This window comes from Gavia stellata, chromosome 2, assembly GCF_030936135.1.
Source record: "Gavia stellata isolate bGavSte3 chromosome 2, bGavSte3.hap2, whole genome shotgun sequence".
Lineage (NCBI taxonomy): Eukaryota > Metazoa > Chordata > Aves > Gaviiformes > Gaviidae > Gavia > Gavia stellata.
Genome location: NC_082595.1, coordinates 40,378,797 through 40,403,135, shown reverse-complemented (window position 1 = coordinate 40,403,135; position 24,339 = coordinate 40,378,797). Strand labels below are relative to the sequence as shown.

General features: G+C 42.3%; 1 protein-coding gene across 1 annotated transcript in view; it reads right to left on the bottom strand.

Moving 5' to 3' along the window:
* Nucleotides 1–24,339, bottom strand: part of SASH1 (SAM and SH3 domain containing 1) — a 575,518-nt gene that overhangs the window by 57,131 nt on the left and 494,048 nt on the right. Inside the window, exons 5-6 of the mRNA XM_059828717.1 lie at nt 7,064–7,114; nt 6,893–6,942 (exon numbers count right to left, since the gene is read on the bottom strand). Coding sequence (XP_059684700.1) covers nt 6,893–6,942; nt 7,064–7,114 — 101 coding nt within the window. The remainder of the gene's footprint in view (nt 1–6,892; nt 6,943–7,063; nt 7,115–24,339) is intronic.

The following is a 24,339-nucleotide window of genomic DNA, read 5'->3' as shown; positions in this document are numbered from 1 at the left end:
ATAACACCATCTGATAATGAAACCACTGCTGTTACGATCTTCAATAAACTGATAGCAGCTCTCTTATTCCCTCCCAACGACCATTTATAGCCCATCGAGGAAAATGCTTTGGATGGGATTTTCAATCTACAAATATTATGCACGTTCACAGTAGTGAATAAACCAATGCAAAAGCACACGCTGCTCTGCTGCAAAGCCGTTCATTTGGTTATCCATGTACATTAGAAATGGCCCAGTCACATAATTAGTATGAAAAACTGACTGACTTGTAACTGCTCCTGACTGAATAGAAGATAATTTGTCTAACCGGAGCTGGCACAGGGAAGAAAATGGGCCTTTGGTATTTTTATCAAATTTGCATGAACCTGAAGAGAGAGCAGGCCTGCAAGGTTCTGACCTTGCTGGCACCAGTGTGAGAAAGGGATGGAAAGAAAAGATGTTTCATTCAATTATCTTCTCATTAGGTTTCCATAGCAATGGCTCTTTAAGCAGGTCAAAACTTTCTCAGTGGAAACAAACACTGAGCTGCTTGTGGGCCATGCGTGTGTATGTGTATTTTCTGCCACCTCCAGCACAGAAGTCACCATGTTGGTCCCATGGGCTCGGTCCAGTAACTGGCAGCGGGCAGATGAGGCTATGTCACGTATTTAATAACCAACTGGTGGGTCCCAGCCAGGAGACAGATAATTGTCAGCTAAAAACTCTTCAATAGCAAAGAGCAGGGACCAACGTACTGCCTGCAATGCACCCCATTCTGCATGCATTGCTCACTCCGTGCTGTGTCGACTAGCTGCAACAAGTTGGGCTTTCTCGTGAAAGGCACCCTTCATGCTTCCTCGTACAAAATTACCAGGCTTGAAATCTTCTTCCAGCTGCTCAAAGGCGCACTGGTTTCCCTCCTCACGTGTCCCGGGCGGCGTTTGGCTTGCCTCTCACTCCCATTGTGCGGGTTATTGTGGGAGTTTCCTGCCCTACTTCTCTTGAGGAGGCTGTTTAAAGGCAGCATGAATAATTTGGCTTTGACTAAATCAGTCCTCAAACAAGTGAAAACAGGGCCGTACACATTCACTGATTCTTTTCAATTCCTGCAATCACGGGGTATTAAAAAAACGTATCCTTAAATGCAGACATCTCAAGCACAGCAAGCTCTTACTTCTTTTTCTTCCAATATTCCTTTCCATTTTTAAACTACGCAAAAGGAACAATTTATTCTGTTAGTAATTAAGTGCAGCCTTTAGCATCCTCAGTTTGGGGGATTTGTTTGTTTTCTGCTTTGTTCTTCTCAGTTTCTGCTCTCTCTCTGCCTCACATCCTCTGTCAGAGACGTGCTCCTGTTTCTTTGCAGACGAGCTTACAAATACCTGCCAAAGTTAATTTGGACACTTTGAGAAGTTGCCAGAATCAAACGTGATGGAATTTAAGCCCCCCCACCCATGACCTGGAGGGATGATGTAATAATCTTCTGCATTCAAAGCTTGACCTGAAGTTTGGATACTGCAGGGGAAGAGGATTAGGAAATCGAGTGTTAAAAACTACTGGCAAAGGCCAGTAAATTAGTGTACCAAAGGGGGCAGAACTGAGGCTTGCATGAACCCTTTTGCAAAATGAAAGCCATTTTTAAAGAGACTGCTGCTTTCACAGAAAATCACTGTGGAAGATGGGAACACTGAACTGCAGGCACTTTCCCAGCCTTAGGCTAATTTGGAGTTCAGGTTTATACCACAGGATGGTGACTAGCTTTACTATGGCACATCTATTGCAGAAAATGCTTAAAAATAGATTCAGCCAATAGTTTCTCCTGCAGAGACAACAAGCATGCAGATAGCATGCATAGCCACTTGTGCTGTGGCCTCACCGGCTGCCTGCTAACAACCTCAGAGAAAGCCATAAGGCCCGAGCAGCCTACAACTCCTCTTCTGACATTCCCAACAAGCCATCAGGGATCTGTATGAACTCAACGTGTGAGGGGCTCAGTTTAAGATGTATGTCCTGCACACGCAGAAAGGATGACAAAGACATTCACTCTTGGGAGCAGCTGAAGCAGGGAGTTGAGAACACAGCTGCTGGAGACACTGCAGCTCCCCCATGCCGGGGGAATGCAAAGCCCCTGAGCAATGCTGCCCTGTGCCATCGGCACCCCACACATGTGTGCTTTTCTCCAGCATCTTCTGCTTGACAAGTCTGTTTTTGCTTGGCTTCCTGCTTTGGCAGAGTCTGGAATTTAGGTCCTGAGGATCATGGGGTTGAGAAAGCGTAAACTGTACTGTGCCACAGGCTGAGGATTACAGCAGGATGAACTGTGGCGCTTAATATGAAGTATGACCATTTATTTGGTCAGGAGTGTGCTTGAGTGGTACAGTTCAAGAAACAGCAGGTGATTCACGTAAGAGGTGACAATTCATAACACCCACTGCCACGGCAAGGCGGTGGGAATGCCTGCAAAACGCCAGATACAGCCACAACTGCTATCCCATGCGTTGTTTTTCGTCCTTCCTTTCTCTAGCAGCTGCAAAGAAAAAAAATGCGTACATAGGAGTGACAGTACCTCATCCGATCTGTGTGCAGTACTCTTGGGTCTCTCACCCACTTCCTTCTCCTTCCCGTCAGCTCTCTGATACACCACATTTGAAACTCACCCAGAGGCTGCTAGAGCGAACAGTGACAGCAAACAGATGTATTTCCCAAGAGGGAAAACACACAACTTCCCCTCTGCAACATCCCCAGTTCTTCTAAAAACAGGATGAGAGTCAGGATGCAGAAGCCTGAGTTCAGGGGACTGGGTTTAACCTGGATTTCCTGGCAAACGTGTAGAGCTCATCCATCTGTCATGTAGACTTAAATGCTCAAAAACGGGAACAGGCTAAAAGTTGGATTACATTGTTTTAAATGCTCTGTTTACAATTACGAGAAAACCTTGCTCAGTCCCCTGCCCGAGTAAACATCCTTGGGGTGTTGCTATCACTTGGAAATAATAGGCATTGTATATACAATACATCCCCAGATGAACATGGTACAGGGACAAAGCAGCAATAGTAACTGCTAAGAACAGGTTTACTGCATATTTGTTACACTGATGATTCTTCTGGCAAAAGCAGAAGTCGGTGTGTCTATATAGGAGCACCTGCAGTTCTGGGGAGATTTTTGTTTAAAATGAGTAATATCACTGTTAAAGATGCTGTTGCCACTTTGCTGAAGGCACACTGAGAACTTGCAAAGTTACACTAGCACCACAACTGACAGCAAGACTGCAGTTTAGAAGACAGGAATCTTGGAAAGGGCAGAGGGAAATTAAATTTATTATTAAGAGAAGAAAGCTACAAACATTTAATTCCATGCTTTGTGTTACTTGCTGACTATTAAATGACTCGGAAGCCTGCCCAACTGTTTCAATTTACAGAAGGAACTCCAGTATGGCCAAAAAATCAGAGCAATTGTGAGGCAAAGCTTGAACAAACATGACTTTGTTTTCTGTTGTTTACGGATAGCTTTTCAGACCACATCAGTGCCCTTGCTGTTATTCACATAAATCTCAGAGGCCTTTGCTACAGCGAAAATTCTTCTCTCTGTCAGAATCAACCAAATGAAAACCATCTTTGGTAGGGCATTTATAATGCACAGAGCAGGTTCATATGTGCAGTCTTTTTTGTAGCTTCATTTAATTAACAGGAACTGTGTTACCAGCAACAGAGGACGGTAGTATTGCCCCAAACGCCTTTTGAAGGCACAATGACTTGAAGTGACAAGCAAATCTGCCTCCTGCCTTGTTTAACCCCTTTTGCCTCCCTCTAGGCACTACGGCTGCCCTCCTGCATTACAGTGTATCACCCACTAGACAGATACTTGTTGCGCAACTTGCTGGACTGAGGGCACTGACTAATTTCACGCTGGCTTTGAACAGACAGTAATAATAATGACCTGGGCAGCAGGGTTAGTAAGACTCAAGGCAGGACCGAACATACACTGCTTGTCCACATGGACGGGCTTTTTCCTACCACGGAGCACCAAGGCTAATCTGTTTTCAGTGTGGTGTACAGTGGAGCCTGTCAGGCTCTCTCTTCAGTTGGGCACCAGAGAAAAAGAAAACCAAACCAGGTTAAAACAAACATAGCTTCTTCCAGACTCCCTCAAAGACTCTTTCTGTCTGGAATCTCTCAACTCTGGCAAATTAAACAACCATCCAGGTGTGTTATTTTAAAACTTTAGACTTTGGTAGCGTTAAGCTGCGGGGTGTGCAGGCAGCAGCACTGGGCTGAGCTACCGAGAGCGACTATGTTCAAGCCAGCTGCTTGCTCTCTCCTCCCCATCCCAGCACGGTTTTTTCCTTGGGGCTGCTTTTATTTTCTGAAGCAACCCGCTCAGAACACCAGACCAGAAACAACTCGCCCCACCTCATCCTGGGAAAATGTTTGTATTTTCAATACGTAGAAATATAACTTTTTCCTGGGCAAGCTTTTACTTGGGCTTTGAAAGAGTACTCACAACAACAGATTTTTAATCTCCTGAAAATCTGGATGGCTATTTTGGGACAAATCTTTCCTTTTGCCCCCCAGATCTCTTTGTGAATATGAGAAACCAATGCACATCTGCATTGAGTTTCAGGTTTGGCAGACTGGAGTCTTCTCACAACAAAAGAAGTCTTGTAAAAGGTTTACCCCAGATCTTGCACACAGCATGAGGGGGCCACAAAAGCAGTGCCCCCAAAGGGACAAGCTTTCCTGTCTCTTCGCATGCCCACGCAGCAAATTCTGATGAAAGCCATAAACTAAACACTGAACCCTAAAAAACCCTCCAGGGGCAACATGTCATCCTCCCCAGAAAAATATCAAATTCAACAAGCTAGTAGCAAGTACAGACATATTGGATGGTCTTGAAGTGGTCATTTTCCTGCAGATCAATTTTCTCTGCTTCCTTGGAAGAGGCATTCCCATGACAATTCAGCCCTCCAAGCTAGAGGAATGAAACCAGCATTGATGTGGCAGGCTGTCACTAATGGGCCTGTATAATTCTGGTTTTGAATAATTTGTATGGTATTGAGTAGATACCATTTATTATTTTCAACACTTTGCCCAATTAGTATGCATCATGTTGCCTTGTTTCTTATTGCACAAATATTTGACACAACCTGCTCCGCGCCAGTTTCATATATCTGATCAGATTAATCACATATGCCCTTCAACTGACATACATCCTCAAACAGGACACTTCCATTCTTGAAAGTTCCACAAAAATCACAGGTCCCTTCCATCCGAACTAAGATAACTAGGTTAATTCCCCTTCAGTGAGGTAAATGGGCTCTCTCGGAATAGAGTCACTCAGAAGATGTTTTTGTAGATACTGTCTTCTCACTCAGTTATTTGTGGTACAACACCTACACAGAGACACACTTTAGAAACCTGGCTAGAACTTGTAAGAGGACTTTATTCCCAGTTGCGTGCTGCCCTCCTGCGAGATCTTTATCTCATTATTACCTGAAGTGGGATGATTATATTTACCCATGGGGAAAGTGCTTTGAGACTGAGAGAAAAGTATTATGATTACAGGATAATCTTGGAGGCTTACTTCCCAGATTACAGTTCTCGTAATACTCCCATCCACTTGGCACTTCTTCATTATAATGTTAGACAGGGAGATATCCTTGAAAAAAACTTTTCCATGTTTCAGTATCTGAAGCACCACTTTTAAACTCTAAGCCTTCTAGGCTTTCTCTGTTAACAGCGTGTAATGTGGGGGCAGTGACGGTACCCAAGGTAAAACTCACCGTATCTGTCTTAAGCTGTTGTGAAAATGAGCATCTACCTCAAGCAAACCATTATTGATTTCTCTCTGAGTGATGAAGAGAGACAAGGCACCTCTAAAAGGTAATTTATAGCTTTCCAAGATCTTTAGCATGAACCAGCTTTCAGATGATCCCACAGGAAGGCCCTAAGCAGCTGTTCCCTACCGTACAACTGACTTCTACGTGGCCGGTGCTCAGCTGAGTCCCATACCATGCATCAACCACAGCTCCCTTGGGGACTGACACTCCTTCTACTGAACTAGCAAAAGCAAGGGCAGCAATTTCTTACAACCCTCCTACTACTATCCAGTGTTGAATCCACAGAAGATACTTAAATGTGGGACTGTAAAACCTTACGAAAGCATGTCACATCACAACTGCATTCCCGTACTCCCTCAGAACCAGTCCAGCTGGCACTACCCCACAAAGTGCAGGCAGTTGGAAATACAGTGTCAGTTGTCTTCATGCAGTGCTGCACGTTACCCTTAGCAGTAAGGATCCAAGATCTTGAAATCAAAGGAAGGAGGCTCAAAAAACAAGCATGCACATTGCAGCAGGAGGTGACAGTAAACAGAAACCCTCTCAGTGCTCACAGAGAGGTTTTTATTAAGGACTGCTAAAATTAAAGCTCCTTTTAACTTGGTTTTAAATACTTCATTCCCTTGGCACCTTCTTCAAAAAGCACAGCTACAAACCCAGGAGTGCACAGGAAAATTAAAGCGATTTAAGTTTGTAACTCTCCCTTCCCCTTGCCTATCTCTTTTTGGCTGCATTTAGGTCTAGTCACAGAAAGTTATTTTTTAAGCAAGTTTAATTTGCAGAGAATGTGAAATCACTGATGTTCCTCAAAAATAACTACCTGTGGTGTTGGTGTATGCACACCCCAAGTGCTCACAGAGCCAAGCAAAGATAAACACCCCTCGATCTAAAAAACAAAATAATAAAAGGCCAAAAGAGAACAAGAGAAGGAGCAGGTTCCAAAACGGGTTTCATTAATAGCGGCTGGATGTGAAATCTTGAAACACCAATACAATCCAAGATGAATGTACTCCAAGGAAAAAGAAAACACACCAAATTCCCTCTCCCTCCTTTCTCATGTCCTATACCTTCACTTACTTTCTTTCAGTGTCGGGTGTTGACGCGGTGCTGCTGAGACCAAGTGACTCCTGCAAGAGAAGACATATAGCAGTGAGAGCAGACATGAGAGCAGCCTTTGCTCAATTTATACAGAACTTCAAATTAAAGAACAAACAAACAAAAATGGATGATCAAAATGAAAGTACTAACCTCAATCTGGGATCGCAGCTGTAGAGATGTGGGGCTGGCATCAGGTTTCTCCTAAAACGGAACAGATGTCAGGTTAATGAAATATCCAAACACTAGAAAGAAGAAATCTGAAGGGGAGAAAAAGGGAAGAAGAAACAGGGTAACAGAACCTAGGACTACCTCAAAACCACTCAAATGGGAAACATTAACCTCTCCCGAAGGAACCGCTTCAGGATAAATTCTGAAATACTCCAGTAAAACAACTAATCCCATCCTTATCACCGGCAAATATAGAGGAAGGTGAAATTGCCAGACAGAAGTGATTCAAAACAAAACAGAAAGAGGAGTGTGTTATTTTCACTAGATCATCACACAATTTGTTAGATAAGTTCAAGTGCAATTTCCCAAAATTTACCTTCAGGAAGAATACACAGGGAAAATCTGGCATTAAAAGAGCAATAACCATCTACTCCAGGACCCAGTCATCCAGGCTCCATTTGCTGTCGATTGAGAGAGACAGGAACTCTTACAGAACAACTAGCCCAACGGGTTTCAGCTGCCTCGTTAGATGAGGCAAGTTCCACTGGTGGTATCTAGTTTAAGATTGCAAGCCAGCTACTAAAAGGCACATACTATTAACAACGAGTCTAGCTGAAGTCAGTGGGAAAACTCCAATTAGAATGGAGGAAGAAATTATAGCTGTCAGTACTGAGAACTAGTACTTTGCTGGTTGATCTGCGTGCGAAACCATGGGGGAACCCCCTTATGGCTATTTTATTCTCAGCCAGTCCTACCCCTAGTGAAGTTATTGCAAAGTGAGTACTGTAACTGAAAGGCTATTATAGCTGAGTAAGCAACCACGGTAACGTACATGCTCAAAAAAAATTTTAAAAAGGACATGGATTTATTTCGCAATACTGGAGGTCTTTTTGTTCACGCATTCCTCAGCCTACATGTAAATCTCTTATCTCTTTGAAATTGTACTTCCTGTGCCTTTTATTTACAGAAAGGGTGACAAAACATTCTTAAGATGTAATACAAAAAAAGAAAACCAGACACAATCTTCTGGAAACGCAGCCTTTTAATACTAAACAGGAAATTACCACTGACTGCCATGAAGCAGTGTTGGATTAGTCCGTCCAGAAAGTCTGCAATATCTAGAGTAGAGAGTAGCCTACTCTGCTGTCACACAACTGAGTCTGCTTGCACTGCTAGCCATGGCAGCCAGGAGGGCCCAAGATGGCTCACAGCCATTTGCTTGCTAGGAAACAGGGCTGACACAGGGTCATTTTGCCCAACTGGGGGATTTTGCCTGACCATGCATGGCCTGCGTATCTGCTTTTGCTGATTTTATAGCATGAAAAGGGAAGTGAAGTCCTTAAGTGGATGGCAGTATGAAAAGGCGACTATGTTCACTTACTGACAGATCCAACAGGACTCTAGTCAAGCAGAAGCTGGACCAAGCCCAGGGAAATTCCACAGATGTTCACAGATCAGGAAAGTGAAATTAGCTATTTGGCACCAGGCATCCCTCTCTTTCTCCATTAGCTCTGTCAAAATGGAATCCGAGAAAGTTTTGCATTTGGAAAAGTCAGGAGGCACATCGCTGCGAATCCTCCTCGGGCACTCTCCCACCCCCGCCTAGCAGTCTGCAAGGAGGGAGGGAAAGACAAGCCCCATGCTCCAAATGCTTCCCATTCATAAGCGCCTCATTTGTCCACACACTGCTGCACAGATGAAAAAAGGAGCATTTTATCAGCTATTCCACCTTAAAGTTTCGTATAGCCAGTCAGGAGAATCCACTGTGTCTCCAACATGCCTTTATATCCCAACTTTCTGATGCTTTATATGTTGCCTTAAAAAGCTGCTTGCTGCAAGTGTTGTTTTTTTTTTTTTTAAATGCTAGTTTTTGTAAACTATCAATTACAAGATGCTAACTGAGTTCCCAAGGCTTTATAGAAGTCTTTTGCTTGAGCAGTTGCTTGTGAAGTTGTAGCCTGAGATCACAGTTAGATGGAAAGTTACTACTTTCAGCCTATAACTACTCAGCTGAATCCTGTGTAACAAAATCTTAAAAAAGCTGACTGTATTTGCTTTCTTTTTACCCATTTACTATCAAGCCCACCCTGTTAGAACAGGAGCAGTTTTATAGGATCAAGATGACTGTGGAAGACAGGAGCAAGGGCAACTCTCCTCTCCCTCCTCTAAATCTCTACTTTGCAATGCTGGAATGCAAAACACCAGATAGTCCAGTACTGTTGTGATTAATATACCTACCTGCCTTTCCAGCAGAATGATATTTTTCCTATTGCTATTAGACAAGAAACCAAAGGAAAATACTTAGGAAAATACTACTCTTGACTGAACTTCTGGCATAGATCTATAACACAGATCACAGAACTTTTATCAGCCTCGAACAATTCTATTTATTTAGGTTAAAACCCATTAAACCTCACATTAATCCTCACACTAAAATCCACAGGTTGTTTTGACTTTAATCCAGCAGGATCAGGGCCTTTTTTATACCAAGGGCTAATTCTAGAAGGTTGAGCAAATGTTGTACCATTGGCTTGCTCTCAAGCATGCTATAACATCTTTTCAAAAAATATTTTCAAAGATTAGTTTCATGAAAGTACATCTTTCACCCTTCTGAACCAAATCTTAAAAATTAAACAGAGGAGAGCTTCGGTTTATAGAAACAGCCACTGCAGTAACAGACAGCCCTAGCCTGCATTTCCAGGACTCTGGTCTAGACAAAGTAGGCATCAGAGCAATAGGCACTTTCTGTCCTAGCAGTCTGCTGCCACAGATAACTGCCCTCCACGGGTGCCCATAAAGCTTGTCTGAGGTGTACCAGACATTCATGCCACCTACACACTATGCAGTGTTGGTGCAAGAAACCCAATGATCTGAGGAAGTACCCAATCAAGTGCAAACGTGATTAAATCCAGCATTTCCCAGAAGTGTCTGATTTACTTGCATGGTTTCCAGATTTAAGGAGCCCTGCCTGAGTCACCCGTCCTGTACCCAGACACTGTCGGTGCATACTGCACACATCCAATACGCTGTTAAATCACAGCAACTAAGATCTGAAGATTCCAGAGAAATGGAGATATTAATAAATTGTATCCAACCCCCAGGGAACACATAAGAGTGAGTGCAAACAGTGGCTTAGCACCAGCTCGTCCAGCTCCCCTTGAGGTCCAAGGTTAGTGCAGCACAGAATCTCAAACACTGATAATAAAGCCAGAGGGAGCTGTTAAAAATTAGTAATGCTAATATCCTGTAGAGTGACGCCCACTGAATCTAAACTAGGGATTCCTCCATCAAGTCACCTACAGCCGATTTAAAACAATTTCAACTTGGAGAAACATTTTGTTCTCCCAGCTTTAAAGCCATATTCTCAGCAGTCCTATTTCCTTCCTGTCTCCTCCTTCACCCATGCCGATGCCATCAAGCAGATGGCTGCAGGACAAGGCCCTGAGGTCCTGGCTGAAGCTGTGATCCAGCAGCTAGAGGAAGGGAAGGCCCGCAGGCATCGCGCTGCCCAGGTACTGCCTGGTATCACCAACCCTTCTGCACTGCGGGCGCTGCAGAAAGCGACTGCGGAGCCAAACTGATAAGGCTTGGGAGCTCTGGTGCAGAAGTGCGAATCGCTGAAGTGCCTTTTACAAATCTCTCATTTTGAAAGAAAACGCGAGCTGTAAGCCTAACAAGCAGGATTTGTGGCTTATGCTTCAAGCCTTAAGTTGTTCGCCTCAGGGCTCAAGAAAGAAGCTTCCTTCACAGGTAGCTTTTCTGCTCACTTTGTACACTGTGTGATTTGAGTGATCATTTGGATACATTTTCTTTTCAAATTATTGCAGGCTTTAAATATTGGGATTTTGGTTTTTATATACTACCTTGCTCATAAAAATCTTGAAAACAGTTTTACGATCCTTTATGAGCTAAGCCTGAAAAATGCATATGGGAAGAAAGTACAAAGCACAAAATACATGGTGAAGAAGCTGGAAACCCACTTCCTGACTAGAATGGCAGGTTTTAAATTCACGAGGGGCTTTTCCTCCTGTGACAACTTCAGTTCAGTTGTTCTGTATGTATCATAACAGATAAGGGACATCACCTATCTGAAGGCATTGCTGTTCTGCTCCTGAAATATACAAGCATGGTAGAGGAAAGCATCCAAAAGGAAACCTGGGCACCCAGGGCAGGGCTCACACATTCTAGGGGGAATGCGCGTATTTTAATTACCTAAACATTAAGCTTCATCTATGCTCCACACCACAACTTAGTTTAGGAAATGCTATTCAGTGAATGAATCCCTTCTAATTAGAAATTAATGAACCTCTTCACAGTTTCTGCCAGAGGAGCTGTATCCATTTGAATTATAAATTTAAACACTCCCCTGCAGATCCCAAGACAGGATTAATCTCACTGTGCAGACAGCAACTGTGCAAAGTGAGAGCCAGGTGAGTGGTGGGAAAATTCAGTGACATAACCAGTGGAAAAGGAGATGGCTAAAATGCTCATAAATTTAGAAATAATTTTATGAAACCATTTCAGCAGGTGTAAATAAGGCACCTACAGCAGAAAACTTCTGTGAGAAAATTCTGCCAGTCTCTTCCCCCAAACATTTTCCCTTTTTTGCTCTGAACATGCACTGCATATTCTAGTCTAGCTTCTGAAATGATTAAACAAAGCTACAGCTGAAAGATAGCCAGAGCAATGAAGGTCTCTAAGAGTTTGTTTTACTTTGAAAGCAATCGCTCTGGCAGGACTCCTCCACCACACACCATATTTCAGCCTCTGCAGAGGTTCTGGAGAAGGTGAAGGGAAGCCCAGTTGCAGAGACTGTGCAGGTACGCAGGTGTGCAATGGAAATTGCCTACAAGTCACTAGCTATCGGTCACATGTCAGAATAAAGAAATAAGAAAGACCTATCCCTGTGGCAACCACCTCAGCAAGTGTTTGAGGGAATTAACCAGCTCAGTGAGTTTCCAGTGGTACAGATTAGTAAAAGCCCCATTTTGAGTCTCAAACTGCAACCTCTGGACCATCCCCTTAGCTGTTTCAGTGAAGAGTGAAGGCTTACTGCTCCATTGCTCTTGCACATTAGAGCCAGAGCTGACAAATGCTAAATGATAACATCCTGCAGCAGCAGCAAAACTCTGGATCAAGGAAATGAGCTACGTGGGAGGAATGGTTAAAAAAACCTGGGATTTCAAACAATAAATGCTTCTATACATGAAATAACAGTCCAAACGTCTCAGTGACTCGTACAGCAGCTCAGACATAGGTAAACACTTAGCTGCTGAAATGCAGCTTCAGAGAGAACATGCTGCTACAGCACTCACGTGCCTGCTTTTAGTATTAGTTAGAGAAGAAAAATCACGCCTCTCAGCTTGCTGCAAACGCTGGAATCTATCGAACATAACACGTCACGGGGGGGAAGCGTTTGACACTCTCCCCTCTGCCAACAATAAAAACAGAAGGTTTTTTTTGTCCATCTCAAATACATTGCATTCAACACTAAGGCTGGAACCCACAGGGGCTGAAAAACATTCCACGATGATTTTGAAAAACATAATTCATTAGCAACTACAAAGAAACTGCAGCTTTTGTAAAGCTCTGTAACAATGAAAAGCGAGGCAGTGCTATCTCATAAATCCAATTGGAACAAATGGGGGCTGAATCCAGCGAAATTACGGCACAAAGACAAAAAACCACTACCAACGGGCTCCAGAGAAAGGAAAGTCGATAGAAGACCACAGCATTCTGCAGCAGGGAAATCAAATTCCTTCTGATCAATTTTCCAAACAAGATGAAGCAAGCCCAGAACTATGGTAGCTGTCTCTGTACTAAAAACATATTAATATAAAGGTTTATATACACAATTGGGACACAGCAGGTCTTTGATGTATTTTACACTTGTTACCCAAATGGTAAAATAGTAAAGGGCTCTTGTGCTGGCACAACTGCATCTATACTAGAGCTCTTGCTGGTATAAACAGGATGAGTAAGACCTGCCATCTTTGCGTAAAACTCCTCAGGTCTGTCAGCATCGCCTTTTATTATACAGGTAAGGACAAAAAGAACTTTTGTGAGGAGAAATAATGATGGAAAACACAGTGAAAGATGTGGGTTTCCAGGGGGGACTTTAAGATAGCAAGGGTGTTCGTGGCATTGGGAAGAGCTGTAAAGTTTCAGAGGGATGAAAAAAAAACCCCAAACGACATGAAGAATGGTTAAATGTGAAAACAGACGGGGATCAAGATGTGATGCAGGTGAGGGAGGCATGAAGCAAAGCCCAACTGGACACTGCCGAAAGCAAGGGGCCCTTCTTGTGCAGGAGCTGACAAGGGGCCTGGGGAAGAGTTGCCACTTCCCCCAGGGAGAGGGTTTAGGCATGTGGGAAAATGACACAAGGAAGTGAGAAAATAAATTAATAAACAAACAAACAAACAACAGTTTGTTACAGTGTACTTCAGGGTAGGAACAGTCTGGTCAGCCAAGTACAGACTCTCCTTGCCCGGCTGCTGGCCCTCCAGCCAGGACAGCTATGGCAGCGAGCGGGTACCTCTGCCTCAGTAGTCACCACCTGAACCAATACCCCTAAACAATTAGGAAGTCAGCATCTTTGTGAACAACATATCCCCCTGCCCTACACTCTGCTTTCCTGTAACTCCAGGGCCACAAATTTAGAGTGGTTTTGAAGTGAAGCACTCACAGCATCAATGATAAGACAAAAATAATCACAAGGAGCTCCTCGCCTTGAAAGCCATGGCAGAATAAGCCAAACTTCTTTCTGAATATTGACGGTCCTGATCAGTTTTTATGTGCTCTTTAAATTCAGGATACCCATTCCTCGGGGTCAGTGATGTTCTCCATTCCTCTCTGTGAAACACTTTTCAGATCTTACCAATTTTCATGTACACAAAGCTGTACTACATTTACATTAAGCTCATTTCCCATTTTCTCAATTTCTCTTCAATACTCTCAAGATCAACAAAGGATATGCTTTCTTTTTGAAAACTGGCAAGGAAAGCAAAGGGGAAGCCCAGGTTAAGACCAATGTCTCCAGGAAACTTCTACAGTCATGCTATAAATCCTTTCAAACAGACATACCATGAAAACACAGACTAACAACACAGGTTCATGGTATGTTGATTTGTACTGATACTGTATTTGTGCACCTACAGGCCAATATCATGCCTCCAACACATGCAATTTCAGATGATCTATGCTGCAAATTATTGATTCACCACGAAAGCTTCTATTCAATATACTCAAGAGCCAGGGATTCTTGTGAAATGGGTTGTTACTGTAATACTGATGAATTTTTACAAGTACACTCTCTTTCACATCATCATTTATCGTGCTAGCTAACATTTAAAAACTCTACATTGTTTTCACTTTATGTTGTGACAAGCAATAAGCTACCAATGAATTATTCAGAAGATCTATAGCAGAAAAGACAAACTACAGTTGACTTTGAGTTACTAAGGCCTTAAAAACCCTGGTGAAATTCAGGAGTAGGTAAATCAGAGGAAAGCACTACTCATTAAGAAACCCACAAAGAAGGGTGTTTTTGTATTACCACAGATGCATGGGGTACCAGCAATGAAGCCCCTCATTTCAGGGCACGAAAAAAAATATATATTTTGCATTGATTTCATTCTAGGAAAACAGTGATTTGTTTTAGTTTGTTAAAAAGGAGACAGATAAAAAAAGTTACAAAAGTTATCTCACAGAAAACAAAGGACATTTTAGCTTAAAACTTCCCCCCCTTTTTAATTTTTTTTTTCTGATTTATGTCAAGCTGATAACCTGCAATGCATTTCGCATCAGAAACTTCCACCATTACAGTCAATGTAATGCACAGATTGGCTATGGCAGCAAAATTAAACCATTCTCCCAATCTCATTTACCTGAGACACCTCACATTACAAAGACTCAAAACAAAAAACAAATACATATAAAAGAGATCTGTCTCCTGTTGGATTCTTTAGCTGTGGTGGGCAAAACCAAAATTCAGAACTCGACAGCATCGTGGGCAGTGGAAGAAAAGCACCAATTAATGAGAAACCTGGCACCAACCTTGTTTCTACAACTGCTACCCTTTGGGCTGCCTGTTGGGGCTATCAGGCCATGGTCTTCAGAGCTCATGACCTCCTCTTGGGTTCATAAGCCTCCAGAAAAATCTGCACCTTTATCCAAGTTTCCAATTTTAAAAAGTCTGTATGTATAGAGGCGCATAAACCTTCTCTGTGTTTTCTTTTAAACGTGAAATCAAACCTTTCAGAACAGGACTAAAACCTTTATTTAGTTAAAGAAAATCTACTAGATTTAAGGCTTTCTCACACCCAGCACAGAATTTCTGAAAGTTTTAGTGCTGCTGCTCAGGAAATGGATTTTTCTTTTCAATGTTTAGAGAAGGGAAAGAATCCAGTAGAAAACAGGAAAAAGAGGCAACAGAACCATGTAACAGAGATTTAAGCTGAGCCAGGACCTGAGCCATATTATCCCACATCCTCAACAAGTAGTCTTATCATGAGGCTATGCCTACATGCGCATTTACTGGTTTTCTCATCTTCCCATGAAGAAATTCAAACAGCCTCCTGTTATGTCCTTTTGTGCAAAAAGAATGATGTCAAAACTTTAAACGGCAAAATGGATTTGTGCTTTCCAACTCACAGGAAAACTGTACCTTTTTTTTCCTCTTTCAGAGGTAAAACTCTGCAAGCTCAACTGCTGCAAGCTCAAAAATGCAGACATCCTGAACTCAGGTCTCCATTGACAGAAAGCCTTGCAGCCCTAGTTTTCAATCCATCCATTTGGAGTGTTTTACACTCAGTAAGCCTTTTCTGCCAATTTGCACTTCCAGTTTAATGGTTTTAATCCAGTTTAGTCCCCTCTTAGTGACTCCTATGTTCATTATTTCATGAGAAGACCCCAGTTGGAAAGCTGTAACGACATGAGATACACTGTGTATTTCATCACTTACAAACATGAAGGGCTGGTAGGGTTTAACCCCCATTTCAGCCGCTCTGACACTGGAAACAGCAGGAATACAGATGAGAAAAGGTTTTGAAAAAAACTTTACAGATGAACTTGTGTCAGCATGTGGGGAACTGACTCTTTGCTAACATTTTTGATTACAATAAACTCATTTTGAAGAAGCAGTTTCTTTCAGGATCCTTTTTAAGAAAACACACTTGAAGCAGGAAAGAAAGTGGTCATACTGGGAAAAGTTTTTTGTGGTTTTTTTTTTTTTAAATCTGACTTTTATAACCATTTAAAAAATCAGAATCAATGTTTAACTTGAAATCAGACTGGTTTTGTTTGCTATGTAGGTATCTGAAACTGAACTGAAAATTAAGATGGATAATATGAATTCATTCCCTAGAGCTAGGCACTGAACTGCTCGCTCTCAACCTGCATAAATGCAGTCCAGGAATGTGAGGGGGTGAGGGAAGAGAGACCAAAGGTGGATAGTTGGATGATAACTTCAAAGTCTCCTAGAAAGTGAGGGAGAAATTAATTTCTTGAACAAGAGAACTGAAAACAAATTAACCATAGCCCACAAATTGCTAGTCTGTATTTATACATCCTCTCTGCTATAAAACCTGCCTTTAATAAAGAGACATTTAAATTAAACGTTTTCTCTTTACCTTTGAAATTGAAGCCTATATTTGATGGATGCTTTGGGCCAGATCCTTACTTATTTAAATCTTCATCACCGGCCATCACATGATGATCATTATCAAATTGAATTTCAAATCAACTTTGATGCATTGTACTGTATTTTTTAGGCCCAAAGATGACATGCAAGATTGTTCCCATCAGAGGGAAAAATTATTATTGAAGGCCATTATACCATTTGGCACAATTCTGTGTATATACAAAGAAGATACACAGCATCTTTGTTTGATAATATTAAGATGTAATTACTGCCTTCTACACATTTATGATAGAAACCTGTATCTACACAACTATTTGTAGAAGTATTCTTCATTTTCTATTTGCATGTAAGACAAGACTGGACTAGAAACTCTTATGCCATAGATGGAGTAGTTAACAGTAATAGTGCAGCCAATGGAAGCCGGGATTACTGCCGCAGCAAGTTCTGCTTTGAAGGGTAACGGTGTGACAGTGACACCTGACAGCTCCAATACTAATCAGCAAAACTGCTGGTAAGGGGTTAAATTAAAGGCTTCAATCACACCATTAACAGCTCCCACTGTTGGGCCAGGCTCCAGCCCAGCTGCAGAGCTCCAGCCAGTTCTTGCAAAGCTCAGCTCTTCTGCTGAAAAGGCACAAGTGGGCTCCTGCCACATAACCAGCACTTGGGATAGAAGGTGAGTTTTGACCTGGCACACCAGCCAGACAGCAGAAAAGTGGTTAATACAGGTTCCAGTGATTCTTAAATTTAAAGGGCAACACATCCAAATCCTGAGGATCCGTCAAATAGCTGTAAACCGCTCATCCTTTCCTTTGTTCAAGCAGGAGGCTGAGAGATTTTCCCCAGGAGAGGACAGTGGGGACCAGAACCCTCTCCCCAGGGCCACAGCAGCCTCCTAGCAAGATCAGGTCTGTGTGATCCCCAGGGCTGACTCCCGCTCCCTCCAGCCCAGCGGCATGGCACTGCTTTCAGGCTAGCGCAGGACAGTGATGCACAATTTTACTTTGCCTTGTGGTGTTTTTATGCAGCATGGCGATTATCCCATCACAGACCAAGTCAGGGTCTTTTCCGAACTAAAGGCCAACTCCTGAACGATGAACAAACCTAGTACCAAGAATGTCTGTGGAGAAAAAAATAATTCTGACACTATTATGTGCTGCTTACAGAGAAAGCGTTTGAACCTCAAAGAGTTGTCCTTCAGTAATCACAGAAAACTCAGACCTGTGGAATGCAAAGAAAGCTGCCACCGCTGCTCCAAGCAAATCATCTGCAATCATCACCCACAACAATTCACCAGAGAATTAAGAGTGCTCCAGTAAAGCCTTACAAATTATTCTCTCGCTAACATTTTCTCCCTGCGCAGTTAGGCTACATATTCATTATTCACCTGCTTAGACCATTTTATTCCTGAAGTGGCAACTACAATGAGCTTCTTCCCAAGTTCCACTTGCAACTTTGGCCTTTCCCTCCACCAGACTGTGGGTCGTGCTTGACTTTAAGAAGGACGCGCAGAACTGGCAATGCAGAAACAGATGAAGCACAAGCACACAGCAGACTTGTGCTCCAAGAGCCACCCGCAGTTTTCCAGTGACGCAGTGTAGGACATACACTTCATTCCAGCAAAGCCTTTGCACTCCCTCATGCACCTTCTTATTCACCGTATTCACTCAGCGCCGTATTTTACTATTAAAGGAGTATTGCAGTCACAGTTAATCAAATTACGGCATTAAAAATGCTGGGATGCATAGCTTTGAATTTTTATAACTTGTCTTCCAAACATACACGTAGCGAAACAGAGCCCTCAGCAACCAGTAACTATTTCTGTTCGGAGGTCCGTTTAAAAGCCAGCCCCTTTGCTAATAGCGCTAAACAGCGTGCTTACGCGGGCTATGCAGCACCCCAAGACTTGGCCATAAGTCACAGGGATGCCATGACGAACTAGGTAAAACTGGCAAATTAAGCGAGTATGCCTCATCTGTACTGCTGCAGAAGAGGTTCAGCCCTCCACATGCCTTAGCAGAATTGTAAAACTAAATAATTGGAAGGAGGTCGCTTACAACCGTAAATGCAAGAAATGCCTGTGTAACCATGGAGGCCAGCTAGAGCAAGCATGCTCCACATTAAGCCCAGTTGATTTAAGGACGGTATAAAGGCCATCTTTTACCATCTTGCTGCAGAAACTTGGGGCTTCATCATGACTCTTCCTTCATATAACTAAGCCTTCCCAATCATCATCTAAACAGGTGTGTACATTGAACAGAAATAGATCAAACCCAACCAAACAAAAACCCACGGGATAAATGAAATATTACGGGCAATGAAATAACAAGACTGGAAGCGACAAAGAAAATGTTGACAGCTGGGACGCATGTGTCGTAAGAGAAACAGCAAAGTAGACCGTACACTGCAATCCTCAGGGTAAGAAATGTTGAGCCAGACCTCATCCTGGAGACAGATAAAGTATCTGGAATAAAGAATCATCAGCAAAACCATTAAAAAACCTAAACAATTGCACAAACCCCTCAAAGAGAAAGGCAGTAGCAAAGGTACAAAAGAAACATAAAACTCACAAACATCTAGTAAATCAGACCCACAAGTCCAGAGACCCTGGTGCCTCTTAATGACGTTGCAGTACTGCTATGAGTGATAACAACTCTCAATTTCAATCTAAACCAAATGGCAGTCAAAAGCTTTAGACTGGGAAAAATCTATTGAGGTCAAATAATTTCAGTTAATAATTTGCTGCCAAACACTTTCAGTGCTGCTTTGTCATTGCTGGCAAGCCCACAGAGCAAGCGCACTGCAAGCTGCCTGCCTGCAAAAAGCAAAGGGTTTGCTGCAGGAAGGGAGCGTGCTGTGTCTTGTCTCCTCTTCCCTCCAGCAAATATAAGTTACGCATGCAAAACCCAGAGAACAAATGACCAAACACCCCATCCTTGCAAATGTCTTTGTGTAAACGTTATGACTCAGTTTGCTGGTAGGCCCTCCAACTAAATTAATTTACTGTGGTAAGGAAAATCTGAGCAAAGTAAAATTTAAGCTGTACAAACACCTGCAAGAGTTTCTAAATGCCTGGGTTTTTGCAGCCAAGACCTGCTTGTTTGGGCAGGTGCTGCCACTGTTACGGGAGTGTCCATGGTACAAATTCCTCTGCTCAACTGTCTTCAGAAGGGAAAGCTGCCCTTGCTTCTTGGAAACAAGTCTGCTCTGATCACAACAGCAACAAAATGTCTTGACTGAAAGCTTCTTTTTTTTTTTTCTTGCTCAGATTCCCCTTAGTATCTTCGGTTTTTTTCCAGGTTATGGCCTTAACAGGGTTTAGTTACAACACCTTGAGGCTCTCATCAGTGCATACACCATTTCTTTAAAAGTTTTTGTTGTTTCAGATCCAGTTCTAACACAAACCACTCCTCAATAAATTTTTTTGTCTCTTATTCAAGGTTATGGGCACCCTGTGAATAAGTGCATGCCAATGGATTCAGAATGGGCTTTCAATTACACAAGATTTTGTTAAAAACAAGCGAAATAAAAATAGTACATTAGTAGCTGAAACTACATAACAAATCTCCCATATGCTACACAAGGCTTTCACAGATACCAACAGGTCCTGCTATATGAATGACATCAAGTGTATTGCTCAGGGTGCTACTTACTTCTATAAAGAAACTATGGTTTTATGTACTTCCGCTGGCTTTCAAACCAGAAAGAGACACACAGTGCAGTTCATCAGCACTGAGTTATCTTCCCTGTCTTTCTAGTCTGCTCTTCATTTAGCTTAATCTACGATCATTCTTATATATACATGTATTTTTAATAACATCTTTCAGAGAAATTGAGGAGTTGGGACAACAAAGTATTGAAGCACATGCCTGGCAGCACAACTCCTATGTTCAAACTTCGACATGTTTTCGCCTGCTTTACTGAATGGAGTACTGATCCCACAGGACAGGGTACAAGTAGTAATGTAAGTTAGTAAATAGTACAGGGTACCTTCATTTTTCATTGCACAGGATTGCAGTTCCTGTAGAAACTGCAGCTTTCACGGTTCACAATGCATAAGCTGCAGTTTCTACACAATTAACCAAGCCTTTAGAGGATAGACAGATCTTTCTTAATCTGCAAAAAGACTAAATCACACACTGTCCAAGCAGCGCTAGGAAAGGGTGGGGGCTGCAGCAATGACGGGGAGATGACCTGAAGCCAGTTTCATTATTCACCATTCCTCATAAATGCATGCAAATCCTCACACCCAGGTATGCTCCTCACGCATTGAAATTCTGTGAGGGCTCTTATGACTGCTAAATTGCAAAGGCAGGTGTAACAGAATTCCGTCAGAGACCTACTGGGACTCTGCACTTCTGAAAACAAGCTCCAAATCCTGATGAAATGGCAATGGCAAAACCAGATTCATTTCTGATTTGAAGGAATGCTTCAAATAGAGAAGAAAAAAAGCCCTGAAAAGCAATCCACCAACTGTTTGCTGTTAACTTTTTCCAAAGTACATGACACTAGACCAAATAAGTTATACTTGTATTCATAACAGATTTCATTTCTTTCTCATGTTTCCCTGTCCTTGACAAGTACAGAATTCTAGTGCCTTGTAAAAAATGCATGACAAATGTATATACTGAGACAGAGGCCTGATTTCAAATCACATGTAGCGCACCGGAACTTTAAAATGCCAAAATTCAAGCTTAAATAAGGTGAGAGCATTGATTTGACATGATCTTTATCTTTACACTTTTAAAAAAGTAACTAAATTGCCTCCTAGCTGTCAGCTTGAATTACAGACTATTAATTACATAATCTCAATTATTAGCCTTTTATATTAACAGGGTTTTTTGCCCACTCCTTCAGCACTCTTCAGATCTAATTAAGAAACAACTTTTAACACCACAACACTGCATGTTTCAGAAGGCGTGGATTGAATGGATTCTCACAACTCTTCTGCAGCTGCCCCCCTCGACGAGGCCTTGAAGCGCCTGCAAAGGTTCAAAATGCTGCTACTGTTGTTTAGGTACTAAAATGTGAGGTTATCTCAATAGATCACTCCCATTCCAGTCCCTTTGCTGGCTACGAAAGATATCTGCTGTAAAAACTGTTCTTCGTGGCCTTTGCCTATTTGCTACTAAATTAATCTGTTTTCTTTGCACGTCCTTGACTTCTCCAGCACTGGCAAATGCTCATCTTTTATACCATCCCTTTCTATCACTTAAGTCTTAGTGTTAGAGGACAAAAAGACATTTTGCAGTTTACTGAAAAAAGAAAAATGTTAGCTGGTCAGAATGGAAAATGAATGTTTGCTTTAGTATCTTGAAAATCAGTTTCTTGGTAGCTATAAATGTGCTTGCTCTTAATCGTTATTTTCAACAAGCTTGAAAATAATGAAACTGTTTTGGTTAGCAGTCCATGTAAAATAGGAGGAGTTACAGAAAGACGACCACTGCAGTTTTAAAGGCTGGCATGCAAGGCTAATTTGAGCCCATTTCTCTCTTTCCAACTGTATCTCCCTTCTCTCTAATTCCAGGCCTACAGCAAGCCATACATTTTGATGTCACCCACACCAGGGAAAGGGGAAGTAAAAATCTTCAAAGAGGAAAAAAAGTCTCCTCCAGAGTTTTCTTCTGCATATTTTGTACTTTGTACTGCCTCAAGCTAAATATTTGCTTTTTAGAGCTGTTCTTACTATACACTGTCCTCGTCTCTGTGGGACTTGCTCCCAAGGGATTCTTCCACAGCTACACACTTCGAGAAGTGATCTATGTGGTGACCATGAAACACGCAATACACTGCTATTCCCAGAAGAGAAAAACTAAACCAAAACCCACTCAGCCTTGAGACTATACCTCCCACCAGGACAGCCGCTGGGTTAATGTCTGGCATACTGCTTTGAACTCTCTCATTCGTACTGCTGAAGAGCAGATTAGCGTCTCCATAGGCAAAACTGGGAAGAGCATAGCATGACGGTCAGAAGAGAACACAGCACGAAGTCCAAACACAGAAGAGACTACTTCAGAAGATGGTGCTCCTTGGGGTGAAACAGCTTGAGACAAAATCAGCAGCACAGTGCTGATGTATCCATAGATTACACTTGACATTACTCAGACTGCTGTGGTCTTCCAATGGACAGCAAGGCTCCTCACACCTACTGCTTCTCCTGCAATAAACTAGCTCAATGCAGTGGTGAGTGACTCTATGGTAGGTTCATCCACTGAACCTGCAAAGAAAAAATATTCCTCTTCATTATTTTCATGTGCTCTGGCTGCAAATACTCTGAAGCCTCTCTAGGATTTAGGAGCCTGAACTGGAATGACCCAGGCTATCACATCAAAAAAAGTGGAAGGTAGCTATTACTGGTGCCTGTTCTGCCTCAAATTGCCAAAACCAATCATAACATGCCTCCTACAATGCCCAAAGACAACATGGAGGATTGTTTGTTACAAAGATAAAAGCACATCCTCTGGGGGATGGGAACCCAAACAAAAAAACCTCCAACCACCCCCAAAAATGCAGCACAGAAACTAAGGTGTTTCCCTTCTTACCTTCTGTAAATGGCATTCCCAAAAGAGTAAGAGGGAATTCTAGACATTAAAAATACTCACTCCCTCTTCCAGTTCTGCTCCTGGCTTTCTGTATTATCTCAAGGGAGTTACTTAAACCCTTTGTGTCTCAATATAATTGCCTGGAAACAGGAATTCTTACCTATTGTACTTCATGGCTTTGTCAAAGTTTTTGTGAAGCTGCCTGAACACCTCAGAAAAGACATACATAGGTATAAATAACCGGAATTACAGCATAAATTTCCTTTCCTTGCTGCTCTGCGTTTGCAGCTGATGGCCATCAACAAACACAGTCTCAACTCGGACCACGGCATACAGCTAACTGCCCAAAGAGGACTCTGCTACTGCAACCACTCCATTGCCAAAACCAGCCTTGAAAACCATCAGCAAGATAATTGTCTGAGAAAATAACCACAAAACACGCTGTGACCATTTCTCACTTAGTCCCAGAGAAACCTCTCTCTCCATATTCTTACAGGGATGTGTATACGGTGTTTCTGCCTGTGTAGTTTTATTAGACAGACTAGATTTTATTTAGACTTGATCACTAAAGGCAGGGGTAGCTATCTCTAGGGGTCCAAGAAAGCAGAAAGAGACAACACAGAGAGGAGGTATTTTACAAATAGCTTTTGTAAAAGCAAACTTGGCAAAGGCCCCAGCAAACAGATAAAGTCTTGTTGAGTAGGTTAAATAGTTCACCCTACCTTATGTAACTGCACGGCGGTTGTCACGTCCTTAATTTTTAAAGCAAATAACCATTTTGAAAAAATAAATGGTGGGGGAACAAGAGTATAACTGCTTTTTTACAACAATCCAATTCCCTGAAAACTCATTCTTCTCAGTGTGCCCTGCTTTATTAAAAGCGTGCATGCCAAGTTGAGAGAACATCTCTTACTGTTATAATTTTGATCTATGCAGCAATTCATGATTTGCTCTTTGTCAACTCTGGCTCTGATTCTGGATACACACACACACACAAGCAGCCCTGCAGACTTCACGGACTGTGACTCTACTTCCACCGCTCGCATAAAACACACAACTGAATTACCCAACTT